Below are 19,660 nucleotides of genomic sequence, written 5' to 3' on the forward strand. Positions count from 1 at the left end.
ACTCACAGCTTTTTCTTTGGTGTCTAGGACATGGTGGGATTTAGGGCTTGGGTGGTTTTTTTTCCCTGAAATGCTGTAAGTTGTGGATTGGTTCTGAAGAGGGATTGTTCTGGTACAAGATGTAGGTGGAGGGTGTCTGGTTTGATATCAGGTTGAATTTTGTCAGAAGTTGTTAAAGTTGGGAAGTAGAGGTTGATTCCGTAACTTTTCTATTGATATATATGTATATATATATATAATCTTTTTTTGATAACCTAATCTTTTATGGTCCCCCTCTGCTCCTTTTCTTTGACTCCTGTTCAGTTTTCAAAAACTTTTTTAGGAGGAGCTTTTCAGGTGTTTATAATTTAGGTTCTCTGGCTAGGGGATATGGGAAGGATATGGAAATTACTCCCTCTCTGTGGTACATCCATATACTCTGTTGATAGTCCCATAGAATGTCAAGAATCAAGAGTCAAAAAATCTGTGGTACCATGACCTCTTTTGAGAAGTCTCTTACATGCTAAAGCAAATAGAATTTAAAAAAAAATAATTTACAGAGTTACTTGGGCTAAAAATAATTAACAATGGAAGAAAAATTTTCTTTCTTATATTTCCTGTTGAAATTTATTCCTGCTAAAATTAATAGCATCAGTGGAACCCCTGTCCACTTAATGCTAGTAAAAATGGTTACTAAAAGCAAGGATGTTTGGACTGCCTCACTGCAGAGGGAATAGCATCATGATCCTTATAAAATACTTCTTGGATATTTACTAATCCCTTTTTTAAATGCAACGTCACTTCTGAGCAGCTTGAAACATGAAGTACCTAATTTAAAAAATCCACGTACCCTCATGTACACAGAAAGATATTTGAGTGAATAAGGAGCTGTAGTGGAGCAGATGCCAATTGTGCATCAGGTTGAGGGTCAAGCTGAGCCTCCAGCCTGTTGTTAGGCAGCAGTACAGGAATCCATGGGGTTTTGTCAGTGGAGCATTGCTGAATTCCCTGGACTTGGAAAAACTGGTGCACCAGGATCTTCCAGGTCCTGAAGTGGTAGCATTGAAAGACTCTTAGCCTAAAACTTTGTAGGGCTTATCTCTGGAGTAGATGGGAATACTGAGGAGAGGCTTTCAGTGCCTCAGTCACTCCGAGACTATGCCCAGAAGTCTTTGCTGTTTGAGGGTCTTGGCTCAGGACATCTTTGCAAGGCTGTGGATCTTGACAGGTCTGGCAATGAAGGAATTGATGGAGCTGTTCCTCCAAAGCTCAGAGTTTGAGATGTTGGCTTCCTGAAGGATCAGTTTTTGGTGGTGGGAATGCTTTAACAAAGTCCTCAACACCACCTCCTTCCTTTGAAGAACTGTTATACATTTGTGTTCTTTTGAGGAGAGTATTATAGGTGCCTATCAGCAAATTGGTGCAATATTACACATTAGAGTGGTACTACATTTTCTTCTACTTGATACATACAAGTCTTTATATTAACCATTAAATATCCTTTCTCCTAGCAGCTAAGTTAGTATTTTAGTGACCTTATTTTCATCTAGCCTTTGTGCACTTCCCCCATACGTTCAAATGAGTACCAGAATAATTTCGCAGAGTTTTTAATTTATATGTGAATTCAAAATGGTTGTTTTCTTTTATAATCTGGAAAAAATGTTCTGCAGTTCCTTTTGGCTTTTCTACTCGGAGGAGAAAAAAAAAAAGACAAAGAGAACAAAAATGTGACCCATTCTGAGAGTTTTTCCCTTTATTCCAGCATTCTGCATGTCCGTCTTTGCTTCCTTTTTGTGGAAATTGGTTTTATTGTTGGCAATTTTCCAGATACAATGAATAATAGAACACCAGATGTCCACTGCTGAGAAAAATTACAGATGAGTAAACACTTTTCTGAGGTAGCATAAAAATCTATTAACGGTGCTTCTGGTGTGCCTGCAGACAGTGTGAGCTCCTGGCCTGCTGTGCTTTGTGCTGCACAGAGATGAATATCTGCAGCTTCTGTGGCCCTCTATGTGTCTGACTCTACCAGGGATTCTTGCCTTCCTCTAGATGTGGATTATTTTCTAGGAATGAGCACTCACTGCAGTGCTTGAGTGTGATTTGAATCACTGTATTTAGTTTTAATTATTGTCACACGTGTTTGATTGAAGGTAAAAGTCCCAGAAACATTAGAAGAGATGGGGGTAAGAAAGGCTATGGAGATTTGGCCTAGTCCCCAGCCTTTCCCTCCAGCAGGCACAGCTCTGCTTGTGCCATGTTTTCAGACCCAAAGCAGGCTGTGTCCCAAAAGCCTTGTCTGGTTTTTCCCAGCTGTTTCAAGCTCCTCAGAATAAGCTTTCATCACAGACTTTGCCTGTTGCAACTGACAAACATGTCCCATCTACCTGGGGAAAAGCAAAAATATTCAGTGGTGGGTAATGCACATTTGATTGAGCAAACTATTGGAGAGCTTCACTGGTCCTTACCTGGTTTGTATGTGTCTTACCTGAGTTTTCCTTGCTGCAGTAAAACCCATTGCTTGTGTGTTCCCACTGAGGAAAACTCTTTATTGTCCCTCTCCATTGCTTTTGCAGCAGTTTTTACGTATGGGAAAAGAAGTCATCCTCTTTAGTCCGGTCTGTGTCCAGTTGTACCCTCCTGTTGCTTTCCTGGGCACAGTTGTGTTAGAGCCTCCTGGAACATTGGCATGGCCCACTAAAATCAACTGTGCAAAACCTCAGGAAGCTTTTGGTCATTTTAGTGAGCTGAGTAAGCATCAGCTGATCAGAATGGTCCTTTTAGGGGGATCATTTAATTACCTTGATAACTTAAATTGTCTTGATAACTCACACTTATCCTGTCCCTTTCATTATTCAGTCTTTTGCAAGTTTTTATTGATTGTTCAAGCTTTTGTTTGGAAGATGACTTGATTCCACAGTTTCTACAATAAGCAAAATCTCTCTCAACTTAAAACTTGTTCCATGAGGTTTTTTAATGATTCTCAATACTCTTGTATCATCTTAAAAAGACAATTGAGTTTATCTTCTCAAGACTCCTAAGCTTTGGAAATACAAGTGCAGAGAAACGGAATGTTTCAAGGGTCCATCTATTCATTCTCACAGGTTGAGGACAGTAGAAGTAACTTAGTAGAGCTCTTTTTGTTTTGTGTATTTTGTGTTCAGAGCAGGTAGGCATGAGGCTGGTAGCTAGCTGATGTTATCCTAATGGACAGATGGGAAGGAGCAAGTTGTTAATTTAGACCTTAATCATCCAGATATTGGACTAACATTAAAACTCAGTGCCTTTAACTCTTAGTCATGTGCAATCAGCCCATAATTATTTGCCCTATGAGTGATGGAGTATCCCTAGCTCCCAGTGATCTCAGCAACAGTTATGAATGCTCAGTGCTGCAGAAAATCAGGTCAAATTTCTCGAGTGTCCACAGAGGAAGGAGCAGTTATGTCTGAAGAGTCTGTAAGAATAACAAAGGGAAAGCAAGCTTGTTTTCATATGCTCAGTCCATAAAATTTATACTTATTAAAAAAATTATAAATACCAATTGAAATGATAACATTTCTGTTCTTGAGCAAGCCAGATCCATGGGCAATTGTTTTCATGAAGCATTGATTAGTATTTTTAGTATTAGCCATCCTAGGCATTAGAAGAAAGCAGTATATGAAAATATATTTAAAAGCTATTGGACTAAACACTAGAGATCAAACAATTGTCTGAGTGATGTGTGACATTTACATTAATTATGCTCCTGTAGCCATGGTTAAAGGATTGTATCAGCTTTCCTGTGTGATCTTGGTTTCAGTGCCTTAGCACAGACCTGCACGGTATAGGAATTAGCTGCTACCTTCTGGAAATGGTAGCAGAAGATACAGAAAAACTGATTGGTTTTGGCAGCTCACACATTTTTAGAGACAGAAAACTAAGTATAGAAGTGTGGTGGTATGGCTCAGATGTTTTTGTCACGTAAGGATTTTATTCCCAGCTCTGGAAGAAGGGTTTTGTGCAGGTTTCAGTGCGAGGTCTTGTGTTTGGAATGTCGAGCGGCACAGAATAATTTTGCGTGCTGTGATGTGACACTTCAGATGATTTTTCTGGCTGACTGGGCAGGACCTGTCTAGGCTAAAAGCATTTGGTGAGAGGAAGCAGCAACAGCTGTTTTGCCTGTAGAGTCAGTTCTGCATGTTGGTGCAACTGAGGAGGCAACTGCAATTGAAGGCAATTTAAATGGACAGCTAGTGGTTGCCACAAGGTAGTTTTTGATCCCACAGGTACGGGTAAAATGTCTGGTGATACCTGTAAAGAATGGAAGAAAAAAGAAACTTAAGTCAATGATAATAAGCATCTGCTAAATACTCCACTTTTGTGTACAGGTCTTTGTGTGGTTCTTGGCTGTACATTTATTTAACTTCACATCATCCCTGTGCGTGCAGTGCTGCAGTCTGCCCAGGTCCCTCTGAATAGCAGCACAAGCATCTGGTGTGTCAGACAGCTCTCCCAGGGTTTTGGGTTTGACAGTGACATGCCCCTGCAGGTGGTGCTGGAATGGCTAACAAGAACAGCAGAGGCACGCTGGAGAGGGATGTGGGGTACTGCTAATAATATATCCAGGATGATTTTGATGGGGGTAGGAAGTGAAGCATGGCCATCCCGTGCTAGCCTAGTTGATGCTGATATTTCCTCCTTCTGTCATTGACTGGGTTAGGAGTGCTGCAGACCACATAGAGAGCTTGCTATGCACCATAAGTAGTGAGGAACTCACTAGTGCTCAATGATAATTTTTCTATCACTTGGGTTTCCAATTTTGGTTCAAGTACTTATTAGAATGTGATAGAGTGCAATATATATTGTGCACAGAACTTCAATGAAATTATTTTAAAGATGGGCTGAATGAGCATTATGCTTTGGCTTTAAATGATACTATGTGCTTTCAAAATCAGAGCTGGGAGTGGTGATCTAATTTGGCTTTCGATCAAGTGGCTGTAGGGTTAACATGAATTAATATGTTTCAAGTTCCAAACCTTTAGCAGAAATAAAGCTTATGCTTATAGAATATTTAATCCAGAGCAAACAAAAATTCTTGAGTGATGCAGAATGCATCATGGCATTTGGTAAATTTGTTACAAGGTTAGTTGCTGATGATTATTTTTCTATTTTTGCAGGATTTAGAATTCATGTTTGCAATTTCTAGATATTATTTTCACTGCGCAGATGGGTAGCTGGGCAGGTGGGGTTTCCAATGTGTGCCCGAGACATTGGATAAAGCAGTGAAGGTTAGAATTGATCTGCCTGCATCTGATCCTCTCTTCTCTCTCACCTGGTTGATGGAAGCTCTGCTTGGGCGTACAGTGCAGGATTGTTGTTTGTGCTGATGCCTTTTCCTAGTGGTCAGATGCAAGTTTCGGGCAAGAATATTGAGGGGACAAATCTTGTCTCTAAACTATGAAAAACTAGAGTTTTCCATGTCTTGTTTTCTGGTGCTGTGCAGGCGCATGACACACCATCACGTACTGCTGCAGGGAGCACTGAGGGAGAGAGCAGGGTCATTGGAAATGGGAAATGAAGGAAGGGGGTAAAGGCATGACCAGTTAATTGTAGAAGACATTGCTTCATTTGTGTGAGCTGTTGTTTGAATATATTTTGCACTTGGAAAGGATAAGGTGATTTGGTCAAACAAGGAAAGGATTTTGTATTAGAAGTCAGCCTAATGCCTGTTATCTTTTGTTTTGGGTGTCTTCTAGGCAATTGAATCAATAATGTAGTAACTGCTAGATTAAGTAGTTGATTTTCTTTGTTATTTAAATTTTGGTTCAACTTTATAAGATGTAGGTACCTAGTCTACAATAGAGTTTATTTAACTTGATTTGATTTTGTTTCTATCAGAGAGTTGCTTGGAAGGACTCTGTCAGGATGTTGTCAGTCTTTTAATTTGCTTGTTTTTTGGCTAAAATGAGTGGATTACTTCAGCACAGGAGAGGCAAACAACCTAAGGACTGCAAAAAATGTGGGTAGCTTTGTGTGTTAGTAAAAACTACAGGAAATATTGACTGAATGCATGTATTGGATTAATTGTTGTAAGATCCTAGTCTTTTTAAAACAGCTCATTATGAGATTGTTATTGAAGAAACATTATAATAAGCCAGACAATCTACTAGAAAATATGTTTTATATAGAGGCAGTTTTATATAATGGTCGTCGTGTCTGCCCTGACTATTGTGCATGCTTGGAAAACAGGCAAAAAAGGGAAACATTTACTTGTTTCCCATTGTATGTTTGAAAGAAATGGTATCTTCTACCGCCTGCTTTATATTCCTCTAGAGGTAATTCTAACTGCACCAGCATAAATTTATATAATCTTAAAATACAGAGGTGCAGGTTCAAAAAACTGCAAAGGTACAAAGGTCATTATAATTGGGGTTGAATGAAAACATCAGCCTTTTTTTCCTAAACTAAAATAAGCAGTTGAGTGTAAGTTAAAGGACTGTATTATGTTTATTTAACTCCAAATGCTGAAGTATGAAGTATTCCTCCCCCTGTTCTGTTCTCCAGGACAGGTGATAGTCCTGGAGAAAATAGTTGTGTCTCAAGCTTTTAGGATGTTTTTTATCAATGACTTTGTTCTCAGGTGGAAGGAGAGAAAGAGGGAAAGTTTGATTTTCCTGGTTATGAGAATATAATCTTTCAGAAATAGGTATTTCTTCTATTAAAACCAGAAAACCACGAAGGTTCGTATTTGTGTAGTCCATTAGGATCAATGCATTTTCCACAGTTGTCAAACAGTCCTTGTATTTTGTCACACACTGGCTGTATTAATACAAGAGTGCAGGGGGGTAACTTTGTTGTCTTCTGATGGTCCAGTCTGAACTTTAGCACAGAGGGGTGGCTTCTTCCAGCCCTGTTTCAGCAGCAGTTTCCTTTTTGGCATAAGGACGAGGAGAAAGCAGCATAGGCCCTTGCAGTTCCCTGGTGTCAGGTGGGTCCAGCTGCCTTGGTCTTCTATTCTGCTTCTGGCTCTTTACACCCTTCACTCCATACTTCTAAGTCAGGACTTGGCTTTTCAAATAAGGTATCTCTGAGCAAGTGTCCTTTTCCTTGTGTGTGAGAGCACTTCCTTAGAGCAGCTGAATGCTGCTGATTACATCTGAGCATGCACAGCCAACAGCTGGGAAGGGTGATTAGGTTAAAAAGGAAAATTAAGAAAAGAAATCCCACGTAGCAGTTATGCAGGATGCCTTAAATGTCTGTGGAAGATACCTCACCTGGAGCACACATAAATTTCCTTGAACTTCTTTAGAAAGCCTTTCTGGAAAGTAAGATTGCCATGAATCCTGCTAGAATTAGAAAACCCGAAGGTCCAAGGTGGATAGGTTTCCTTTGACATCCAGCTAGCATAAGCATTTGTGTGTGTGAGACTGCTTATGTGAGTACAAAAAAAATCTTTTGTCTTCAGTCTTGTTCAGTTTCTTCAGTTCTTGTTCAACTTCTTGTTCAGAAGTTGTAGTGAACTTCTCCATTTCAGAGATCTGAACATTGCCTTTATTTTTTCATATAGGAAGTCAACTCAGAACTTAATTTGATCTAATGCTGTGTTTGTTTATGATAAATTCTTACCAGTGTCTGAAGTGGTTGCTTTATGTTGTGGACTGGATATGTCATTGCCCTGTTAGGAGCAATTACATCTTTTGAAACACAGTAATGAGCAGCATCTTTAATGAAGAAAATCTTGTGGAAATAGCACAAATACCATGTATGACATTTTTGTTCAAGGAGAACTCAGATTAACTTCTGTCTCATAGTGAAACTGGAGAGCTTTTACACCAGCCTGGTGTATTGGCCCCTTTAAACCATTAATGCTGGAGTGGTGGTTTTAGCTCCAAACAGACTTTGTTTGTTAACGTGTGTTTGGCAACAAAATGGCTTGCTAATTATATGGTATAAAAAATGTAAATTTCACGATAAGGCACTGTAAGTAAAACTGTTGGTAGCACAAAGTAGCAAGTACTGGAAGAACTAGTTGTATGCAACTTTGAGTCTAATTGGAACTGTAATATGAAGAGGCAAAAAAGTCTGTTCATTCTGTACAGTTGGTAAATAAACACTGGTGTGTGTGTAGTATGATGGAAATTATACTTCATATGCTGTACTGGTTTGTTTAGAAGGGTACACTTTCATTTAACTCCTCTTCCTGGCTGGATTTTCCTCCTGCCTTGTGCAAAGCTACTAGTGCACAGTGAAAAAAATGCCCATCAAGAGGAAATAAATATTTAAATAAAAGAGTTTGAACATATCCCATGTTCAAACATATCCCCACACAGCTGAGTCCTTGGTATTCCTTGCCGTTGCTGAACTGCAGTGCTGCATGCAGCTCTTCATATTACTCCAGGACGTGTAAAAGCGGAGACTGAAACAAATCTACTTAGTTTCTCCAGAACTTGCTTTTCCTGGAAGACTAGGATGGCAGTTCTGTGTTTTATTACACTGAAGATTATTGACTCTGTCACATTGTGCCATTATTTAATGGTAAAGTCACATCTGCTGCCATTAGTCAGCTCCTTGGCTAGTCTTTTGGGTAGAGAAATGTTACTAGTGGGTGTAGTGACACCACAGATGCAGTCTACTTTATTATTTAAACTTACAGCTTCAGTTTCATTAAGTTAAAAAACCTTCTGCTGCAGTTAGACCCTTCTACAGCTTCTGACTATTTTGTGAAGTTCAGTCACACAAAGCTGTGAGCCAGAGGGTCTGATTGAATAGGTGTAGTGTCATTGAAACACACATGTATGTGGTAAACAAGTATGGGAGGTAATGCAGAACGTTTATTTTTAAATTTTTATTTAATTGCACAAAGTTACCTAAACAGAAATGTAAAAGCAGAATTTAAGAATATGATTAAGCTGTTTTGGGGTCATTCATTCTAAAGTTCTTGTGGTTTAATAGTGATGCTACTTCAAAACTGACCTTTTTTGTTGACAGCATGTTTTATTCAATGTATTACTATTTTGGAGTCACATCTAAAACTTTTTTTCTCTCTCTTGCAGACTGGACTTTGACATTGCTTTCATGAAAGAGGTTTCCAAGTGGTAGTCTTAGAATAACTTTGAGAAGAAGTTCTATGTAGCTCTTCCAAGACTGCTGCAAAAATGATTACTTCAGATTTGCCAGTACTGCAGTGAGTATCTGCTTCTCTCTACATTTGAAATCCTGGCTTTAAAAAAGTTGGAGTAAACAGGTGATTGTGAAGATAAAGCACAAGCTTGAAAGAAGTGCATGTTAGTGTGACTGTTCCAGGCCTCCTGTGTTTTCATGTGCTGAAAAACTGTGAAAAAACTGCAAAACACTTAATCTAAAAAATATTTCTTTCTATATATGGAGACTTAACTTTGCTCTGCAAAGCAAAACAAGGTCTTTGCTACTTTTATGCTTCAGAATGTTGTGAAATTTCAGCAGCATGTATTGGTTTTGATCATAATGGACCATATTGTGTATTCCAGTTGTGTACTTTCTCACACCATATTGTGTATTCCAGTTGTGTATTTTCTTACAATGAGCTGAATTTATTGTGCAAAAAGCCTTTGCCTGCTGCAGTTGAAGATAGCAAGTGTCATGAAAATGCTTTGGTCTTGCTGGGAAATAGGAGTGGCTAATGCACATGGGAACATGGCTGTGCTTGGATAAAGCGAGCTACTGGGAAAAACGGCGTGAAAGGCTGTAACAGGAGGAGCTGGAGAGTAAATCAAGTAGAATTAAGAAGGAATTTTAGAGACTGCAACCTGCTCTTCTCTTCACAGGGCAGGGAGAGCACACAAAGTGAGGAGGCTCATGGGGTGAGGTAATGACAGAGAAATCAAAACAGACCTAATGGGCTTGGAGCAAATTAATTTATTGCTAATTAAAAAGGGTTTGGATGATGGTGAGAAACAAAACCTACCAGGTGTTCCTTCTACCCCTGCACTTACCTGAGTTCACCTTCAACCTTTCATCCCACCCTATCCCTTCATGCCCCAGTGTGGGTGCCCAGCCCACTCCAGCACGGGCTCCCCTCACAGAGCCCCCCGCCTTTTCCCTCACAGAGCCCTTCATCCCCTCACAGAGCCCCCCACCATGCCCTCACACCCTCACAGGGCCCCCCACCATCCCCTCACAGAGCCCTTCATCCCCTCACAGGGCCCCCCACCATCCCCTCACAGAGCCCCCCACCATCCCCTCACAGAGCCCCCCACCATCCCCTCACAGAGCCCTTCATGCCCTCACAGAGCCCCCCACCATCCCCTCACAGAGCCCTTCATGCCCTCACAGGGCCCCCCACCATGCCCTCACAGAGCCCCCCACCATCCCCTCACAGAGCCCCCCACCATCCCCTCACAGAGCCCCCCACCATCCCCTCACAGAGCCCTTCATGCCCTCACAGGGCCCCCCACCATCCCCTCACAGAGCCCCCCACCATCCCCTCACAGGGCCCCCCACCATCCCCTCACAGAGTCCCCCACCATCCCCTCACAGGGCCCCCCACCATGCCCTCACAGAGCCCCCCACCATGCCCTCACAGGGCCCCCCACCATGCCCTCACAGGGCCCCCCACCATGCCCTCACAGGGCCCCGCACTGTTCGCTCACATAGCCCCCTCTGTCACCACCCTGCTGCCAGTGCCAGGCACCTGTGCCAGGTACATTTGGTAACTATCTAATGTTAGTTTATTTTTGTTTGGAATGTGTTCTAATTTTGTTTTTTTTTTGCCTCAGGGTGTGAAGGAACCCCAGTTTATCAGGGTTGGGTGGCATTCCAAGCTAAGATTTCAAGTCCTGTTATTTTAGAAACTGAATGGTTGGACAATTAAAAATAAATTTGTCTGACCTTAATGATAGCATGCTTGGCATTACATTTTTCTCTTGTATTTTGGAAACCTCTTAAAAAAAATGTAGTTGTGGATGAGTACAGGCTAAAGCTGGGGATGACCTTGATGGGCAGCACTGAGGGGAAGTGTCAGCCTGAGGGGGTTCTTGTTAGCTTAGGGATTAGTTGTGGAAGAACATTTTCTTGGTTCATATTTCCTGGATTTGCCACATTCAAGAAGTGAGGGAATGTTTGTGAAATATGCCAAGAACAAAAAACTAGGAGAATCTGTGGTGGTAGGAAAGGGATATTTGCATTCCCACTTCAAGAACCCAGATGGACTTAAAAAGTGAACGGAATATCACAGATTTTAAGGTTAAAAAGGGCATATTAATGGATTTGGTAACAATACACACCAGCTGAAAAACCTGAGGGATGTTAAATATAGCAGAACATTCTTTAGTTAGAGCCACTGATACTAAGTAAATCAAAGAGCGTGAGAAAACAATAATGGGTTTTTTTCTGGTAAAGTTGGGAAACATTTAGTGCTACTCTATGAAGTGTTGTTGAGATGTCATCCACAACAATACATGTAGTTTTGATTGCTTATGAGCAAGAGGAGATCTTTCATTTTCAAAGAACTTGGCATGATTTACACATAAAGGTTTTGGGACTCTCCTGGGGGCTCAGAACATTGGCCAGTGTGGCTGAAGTATCAAAGAAAATGATAAATTCTAATTCAGAAGGTCCCAGTCAGGCTGTCATCAGGAAGAGTGCTGGCTAAGGGTGAGGAAACCTGAAGCAATTTTTGGGCTAGGGAGTATTAGCTTCACACATTTATGAATTTGGGAAGACACAGTCCAGTTCCACACAGAACGCAGAGGTTTCCTTGCTAGCTCTTAAATGAATTATTTTAAGGATTATTATAATCTCCCATTCCTGTGCTTATTTTCTGCTTCTTTTTGAAATGTTTGGTAATCTTTTTGGCTGTCCTCTTTAAACAAACAATCCTAAAGCCAGTTTGATATGCTAATATACATTGCATAGGACCATACCATATATTCCCTCCCAAATTCTTCTTTGTTGAGGGAACATGAAAGGAGAATATTTAACCTTTCTAGATTCATACAGTGGCTTCAGAACACAGTGAAGACAGGATTTCACTTATTGGTGTTTCAGATGCTTGGAGAAACATTTGGTGTACTTGATCTGTGTGATGGACAGGTATGAATCTTCTCTCAATGGCATGACTCATGTGTTTGCTCCTTAGATTTTTGAAGATCAGCTGTGAGAACCGATTCATCCATGATTCATGAGCCTGTGCATTTAGCCATTTTTCTTCATGAATGCTTTTTTGCACAAGGCTGAATCTGGTGATAGCAATTACTGAATTTATCTCTGCCAGAATGTCGAGCCCCTCAGCAACAGCTATAAAAGTTTATAGAAGTGTTTTGGTTCCTTTTTTTTACAAAACCTGAAACATAAACACAGGTTTTTGCTGTGGTAGTGGTATGTTTTTTAAGGCACATAGTATATAAGCACTATAGCTAGGACTATGTGGAATAGTAGAAGAAAGGTAAATTCATTTTAGTTGGTTTTACAGAGGTGTGAAATTTACTGTGTTAATGGAAGCATGTTTCTCAGAAGCATGACATGGTAAAGGGCTGTCCAGTAATCTGGTAATTCTTCATTAACACGGATAGTTTCAAGGATTAGTAATTATAACTTTGGAATGATAGCTGGAGTTTTTAGAAGGGATCCTGGAGCTGCTGCCACTTTCCTAGGATGCTTTAGTTACCACAGAAACCAGAAAGCAAAGCAGAGTATACCTGAGCCCTGAAGAGAGGGTATCACTTGTCTCCTTTGCTCTGCTCAAAGCAGAGTCTTGTAGGTCCCCTCCCACCTCTGTCAAATTCTCTCAGCTCCCTGTCATTTCAAAGGAGTCTTAAGAGAGGAAAGGCTTAGCTTTAGGTGCTTCCACCTCTCCTTAGATGAGGCAGGTTTCCTTAGGCCCAGACTATCTTCCCTCACAACAGCTTCAGGAAGGATAAATTATGACTAAGCCAAAGTTACCCCCTCAGGTGCCTAGTCACACACGCGTGGAATGAGGATAGGATAATCCTGGTCTATTAAGATGTGGATAATTGCCACCAGATAAATTACTTCTTAGCAGTTCTGTGACATGTGTAGGGAATGAGGGAGATGGATGCTGGCCAGCTGCTTCTCTCACTGAGTGTTACAAACTGGCAGGACTGCAGGCAGTTAGGAGATGCTGTACTGCTGCTCTGAGCTCAGAAATAAGAGAAAAAGGGGCATGTGTGTGTACCCAGAGCAACTGCAAGGCTGGGACAGAAGCAAGAGGCACAACCTCCCAAACTGAAAGGGCTCGCAGCCACGCTGGAAGGACCTTTGTGTGCAGGAGCTGGATGATTAAAACAGAATTCCTTGCTGCTTGAAATGATGTTTATTTTAATATGAAACCAGCTGAAGACTGGAGGTTGTCCTTGATCCTGTCTCCCTACTCCAAATAATGTGAGGATTGAAGGGAACCTAGTTTTTGATGTTTCCCCCTTGCTCCTTACATATATCCTTTGCTGGAACGAAGTTTCCTTTCTTCCTCGCATGTTGTTAGGGTGACAGTTACTTGTCACCCTAACAAGACAAGCTGCTTGTCTTGATCATCTTATCATCAATGGAGAGAAAACAACATTTATAAGACTTAAACTGTCTGATCAGTTTTGGACACTCACCTTAGCATGAGGTATCTTGTACATTAAGATTTTCTGCGTTGCATATGTCTCTAATTTAGACTAGGTGAATCTTACCCTTAGTAGTAATTTATTGAGCTTTTCCCAAAAAGGGAAACGGGCAAAGAGGCTTCCAGCAAATCAGAGAAGTTTTACCAGAAGAGAATCAGGTTTAAGGCAACAGTCTATTTAAGGCAAAGAATAGGAGGTGGTTAATAACTGTTTCTTCCATATGCAGTGTTTGAAAATATTTGAAATTTCCAGAACTAAATAGACAGATTTATCTAGAGGTTTTGCTAGACTGAACTGAGGCTGTAAATCAGCAGAAATTCAAATTCTCTGTGGAGTAGATGCATGTGAAGTAATAGTAAAATTTAATTTATTTATATAGCTCTGGTGTTTCAAGGGAAGGGTTTGAGATGTTTTCCTAGGAGGATTGCTGAATCTGTTTTTAATAGAGAGAAATCTTTATCCTGATGATCCTAGGGGTGCAGGTTTATAAGCTAGCAAATCAGTGTTTCCCCCAGAACGGGGTTATTGTTTAGATAGACACACCATGCCTGGAACTTTTCCAGTAAGGATCTGAGCAGACCAGAGAGAAAAGCTTTGGGGTTTTATTTTTAGAGAGAGAAATAGAGAATGGTTTTAATTTCTCTCCAGCAACAGAAGGGAGCAAATATTTTTATGGGGTTCCTGACTTCTGTATTCAAATCTGTTAAAATTGCCATTGTTAGCCAGTGTGCATTTTTGTCAAATTGACTGGCAGTGTGATGAGCTATTTGAGTAAAGGCTAGATATATCCATCTGCATAAGCATATTTTCAGCTGTACTTACTGCATTGCTTTTCTCTGCTGTGGCCCTAATCTACCAAATCTTTTGAACTCTGGAGTATCTTTTATTTGATTTTAGGCTTTTTACATTTTTGGGTGTTTTTCCAAATACATAGCTTGATGCTAAGTTTTTCAGGTTTTGTATTTTATGAAGTGCAAAAGCTACTTTTTAGTTGTATCACAACAAAGCTGCATTTTCAATATTTTGTAGAGGTACTGCATTACAAGCATGTAATTTGTGATCTCAAATGCACTTGAATAGTGGTTTTTCATCTAGGGTGCCTGATTTTCTGGGGTGTATAGAGTATTTAGAGATAATCCACTGAAGTTACTTTCAGTAAAAGAAATTCATAGATATTCTTGTGCATTCTGGCTTTTGTAAAAGATTCTGTGGACCCCTTGGTGTTTTTGTGCTTTCAAATAGAAAAAGCTTGGAAAACAATATCTTAATATTGAAATTCATCATAGTTCTGCGGAATTACTTGAGAGCAGACTTAGACAATACAGTATTTCAGTAAAGAGGAGTATGAGAACATTCCCAGTTCTGATAGAAGATTTTTTTCTGCATTATTAAATAACTTTCTTGATGATACAACAAATTTGTGACGTATTCCTGATCTATAAAGCAAAATACAAAATAAGCCTCAGACGAAGTGGAAGATCTGTGTAGATCTTTGCTTGCTGGAGTGTCGCAGTTTCTCTAGAGCAGATCACTATTGCTGCTGTTGATGTTTGAGGCTCTATAAAATATGGAATAGGTCTGGTTTTCACCTTCCCTTTGTCAAGTTGAACAGCAGCAGAACTCCTTTCACTTCAAGGAAATTATTTTGGATTTGAAGAAATCTATGGTTGTAACTACACTTGACCCATCCTCGAGTACCCTAGAACGTTACTAGCTGTAAATTAAAATTAATAGAGATCTGCTGCACTGGTGGTCTTGCACAGTAAAAATAAAGCCCATCAGTAACAGGTGTGGTTTTGCATGTGAGCTGCTCTTGGGCAAAGTCTAATGCCTCAAAAGATCAATTACAATCTGAGTTTCTTCAAGCAGCCATGTCTGTTTGGAAGGCAGAGAAGTACCTGTGCCTTTGGCTGGGAGGGGTGGTGAAAATTAGGGAATTTTTTTTTCTTATCATGAACTTAAATCTGAAATGGCAACAAATGAGAAATTAGTGTTTGGGCTTCTCTGTTAACAGGAGTTGAGCAATGTCAAAGCTTTTCCATTGTACAAGTGAAAATATTTTTCTAATTGCAAAAGTTGTAAATATCGTCAGGTCAAAGGGAGTTTTTTGGTTTGGACCTCACAGTCAGCATGAATCCTCTTTATTAATAGCTGCCCAAGCCCCTTGTCTTGGGGTGTGACTGAGAGCTGTGTGGAGCCTTGTGTAACTGTGCTAATGATGAGACAGCTGGATTGGACTGCACATTGCTCTTGGGGCCTTGACAACAGCTCAGAAGCAGCTACAAAGAGTAAAAGGAAGTTCTAGGTAGTGAATACATTGTGGGATTGATGAATTGAGCATGTGCTGGTTAATATAGCCAGTTTTGAAGTTCACGTGTTTTCAAATGAAAATGAATTTTAAGAATTCCAGTCAATAAAATGACATTGCAGCTGATGAAAAGGGAAGGCCTTTTGCCAGGGCTAACAATGCTTATTTCCTTTGCAGGATAAATTTGCAGGATAAATGGGGAAAGTCTTTTAAAGGCTTTTGTTGTTTATTTGTTTTCCGGCTAAGGACTGAGTATGTAATTGGTCAGTTACAGACTACTAGTTGATTTCAGATCACTTGAATTTATATAATGTTTTTCTCCCCTAGGGATTCTACAAATGAAACTACTGCACATTCAGATGCTGGCAGTGAGCTTGAAGAAGAAGTCAAAGGAAAAAGAAAAAGGGGCCGACCTGGCAGGCCTCCAGTATGTGTAATTTATTTTGGTTTTGTTATGCATCTATTTAATTTATTTTTGTTTTGTAATGCATCTATTTATAATTGACTGCAGACTCTTTTTCATCTGATCATGCTGTGGTCACATAAATAGGCTTTTAATGTGTCCCGTGTCAGACTTTATGAAGACTTGTAGTATGAAATATTTATCAAATTGATGTGCAAACAATGTTTGGAGTCTTTAAAAAAGGACATAAAAATGATGTCATAATAGCTGTTAATTTTTCTTTTGCTAGCTGCTCTCATGAACAATACAGTTTTATTATTATTGTCATTACAACATTCTTCCAGATATGAGAATAACCTTGGTAAGTACAACCACTTTCTTCTTGAAAGTTGTAATGGACTTTAAGTGAAAAATTACCTTTGAGCCATCCTTTTATTACTGATAATCTCTTAATGTGAGTGGAAGAATTACAGCATGATATTTACTAGATTCCTGAGAAAATCTCTTAACACCTTTAAAAGTCATGTGATTGGCATACACTGCATTGTACTTCCAGACTGGCAGCTTCCACATATCCCCTGGCATAATGCAGCAGGTGATATGGTTGTCTCTGTCTCTGCTGGCCCATCAGTAGGAACATACAGAAACAGTTCTCTATTACACGGGTATTAGGGAGGCTTTTTCTTTTATTTGAATCTATTTTATAAAATAGACAATTTATTGGAAAATAAAGGGAAAGTTCTGTGTGTCATGATGTCCTTCATCTTTGTTCTTGAAGATGATCAGTTTCGTTCCTTTGGCTGTATCACTTGAAGTACACAGTGTGGAGTAAGACTTGGTGGGGAACTTGTGTATTTGTTATTAATGAGTTTGATTTGCCTCTTAGTGTTGCTCTGTGAATAAACTCACAATATGAATGTGCCATATATCTATATAGCACTAGTAGATGGAGATGATTTTTTTAACCCTGAGGGCTTTGATTCTAAGGCTTATCTCAAACCATGGCCTTGGTGAGGATGTAAGAATGGATAGATCCACGTGTTACTCTCTCAGGCATGCTGGCCAAGCTGGAGCAAATTCCTCTTTACTGTTGATTTTCAATTTGCATCACAGTCTCTGGACTTACTCAGGGTGCCAATATTTTAAATCCTGGTCTTTTCTGGGCACATTGTCTTCCTTTTTGAAAGCTTTCACTTTCCTATGATGCATACATTCTTCATTAGATAAATGGATTTGCTCATGAACATGAAGCCTCTTCAGAGCAAGCCTTAAAGAAGTGTTTAAAGAGAACAGCTTATCTGTTTACATAGCTTGTAAGCAAAGGCTAAAATGAAAAATTATCTTATGAATATTTAATTAGCAAATCTATGGGGTTTTGTAACTCTAATTAAAAAAAGCAGGCTGGTGCAACCTGATTGCTAACCCAGAATGTTGTCACAATATATGAATTCAAGTTATAGCAAGACTTGGGGTATTTTCTACCCAGCACATACTCACTGGAAGGGAAAGGTGAATGTTACAAAAAGCATTTCTCATTCCTCTGCTTCACTTTATTAGTAGCTCCTATGGGAACATTTGCTGAAGCACTCTGCTGGTCCTGCTATCAGGTTTCTAGGGGAGGAATTGCTCATTTTGCTTAGAACAACTCCAGGCTCATTAGGTGTGATTGTCAAGTGATGAACATGCAGAGGTAGTAGCCATTGCTTCATTCACAAAGTGATGGGGGCTGTGAGCTGACTGCTGCTGCTAAGGGGCAAGACCATAGGGTTATCAGGGGGAATTCTGTTGAAGCTTCATCTTAATGCTTAAGAGGAGTCAAAAAAACCCAAATCCAGTCTTAAAACTTAGAGGCAGAAAATAGAGAATGAAACAAACACAGTGTCCTTTATAAAACTGTAGCTTGTCAAAATTTGGAAGAATTTGCTCAGTTCCACTTTCTCTTTCCCTTTCAACCTCCATCCCAAAATCTCAGGAGAGCATATATTAGGACTGGAATTGTTTCAGAGAGGAAAAGCAATATGGTCGTTTATGGAAGGGGACTCAGCAGATCTCATTGCAGCCTCCTAGTCAGAGTGGAGTCAGCTTTGGGATCAGACCACATTGCTCATGGCTTTTCCAGTTTGATTTTGAAAACTACCAATGCTGGAGACTGCTCAGCCTCTCTTAGGTGCCTATTCCATTTTACTTCATGATAAATTTCTCCCTTGGTTCTTAAAAAAAAAAAAAGCCCCAAAAGCAAAAAGCCACCCTAATGATTAGAGGATAGATGCAAAAAACCTTGGAAAGGCTAATCTAGGCAATTGAATTTACAGCATTATTTGATGTTAAAAGCCAGGAACTTGGTAATTGTATTGCTTTATCAAACCATATGGCCAGCCAAGCCACTTCCCTCAGGAGAATTGCCTGGTTCTTACAGGAAGTGCAGCTCTGACCTTTTCCCCCACAACTCCTCACTACCATGGTTTTTGTTTCCTTCACAGGTACCACCTACCATTATTGTCACATGTGAAACAGATTAAAAGGTTTAGTTAAGTATTTTTCTTAGCTGAGATTTAGCTTACATGATTTTAATTTCTGTTACAGACCTGAAGAATGGTATCCCGAAGGGTCTTCTGATTTCTGTGGCTGGGATTTTTTTCTAACTTAAATATTATGATCTAATAAGATTTAATCTCTTCCTGCAAATGCAGATTTGCTGATGTCCTTAGGCCATCACAGCTACAGTGGCACATCTGCCATAAACATACTGACCTCTTTTGGAAAGGGATTTTACTTTGTGCTGCGTGATCCAATTACAGAGCTGCATAGAATATATCCCATTAAATATATGTATGTATTTTAAACAGGTTTCTCTTGAGTGTCACAGAATGGACTTGACCTTTTATCAGAAAGATACACTACTATAAGAGGATTTTCCAGATTGTTTTCCAAAGAAAGACATTCTCTGTAGATTTGAGGCCTTTGTAAGAAGATGATGCTCATTTGAAAAACTGCCGTTTGTAACAAATACCTCTTCAGTTCATAGAGAACTGTAATGCTTTGGGGGTGCCTTCACTTTCTAAAACACTTGGAACTAGTTGATCTTTAAGATTTCCTTTCAATCCAAGTCATTCCATTCTAATACATTGCATTTTAAGTAGCCCCTTCACTTCTCTACACTGTTCTAATGAGTACTTGACTGAGTAGGCTACACAGTCAATTTGCAAATAGATTAAGTGCATTGGTCATGCAGAATGGATCTCAGAATCTAACCTGACTGTCCTGAACGCCCTGGCCCTTGCTGTGAGTTTAGCAGGGGCTGCACCATGTCCTGCTCCAGTGGCTGGGGCTGGCTCTTGGCCATGTGCCCTTCTGAGCACTGGGCCTTGTAGAGCAGATGCCCATGGA

General features: G+C 40.0%; 1 protein-coding gene across 3 annotated transcripts in view; it reads left to right on the forward strand.

The window, feature by feature from the left end:
• The window catches only part of STAG1 (STAG1 cohesin complex component), a 168,889-nt gene that overhangs the window by 30,557 nt on the left and 118,672 nt on the right, over positions 1–19,660 (forward strand). For all 3 annotated transcript variants that reach the window (XM_068201087.1, XM_068201089.1, XM_068201088.1), the window contains exons 2-3: positions 9,012–9,142; positions 16,198–16,297. In XM_068201087.1, coding sequence (XP_068057188.1) covers positions 9,114–9,142; positions 16,198–16,297 — 129 coding nt within the window. In that variant the 5' untranslated portion in view covers positions 9,012–9,113. The remainder of the gene's footprint in view (positions 1–9,011; positions 9,143–16,197; positions 16,298–19,660) is intronic.

The sequence above is a fragment of the Anomalospiza imberbis genome, chromosome 10, assembly GCF_031753505.1.
Source record: "Anomalospiza imberbis isolate Cuckoo-Finch-1a 21T00152 chromosome 10, ASM3175350v1, whole genome shotgun sequence".
Taxonomy (NCBI): Eukaryota; Metazoa; Chordata; class Aves; order Passeriformes; family Viduidae; genus Anomalospiza; species Anomalospiza imberbis.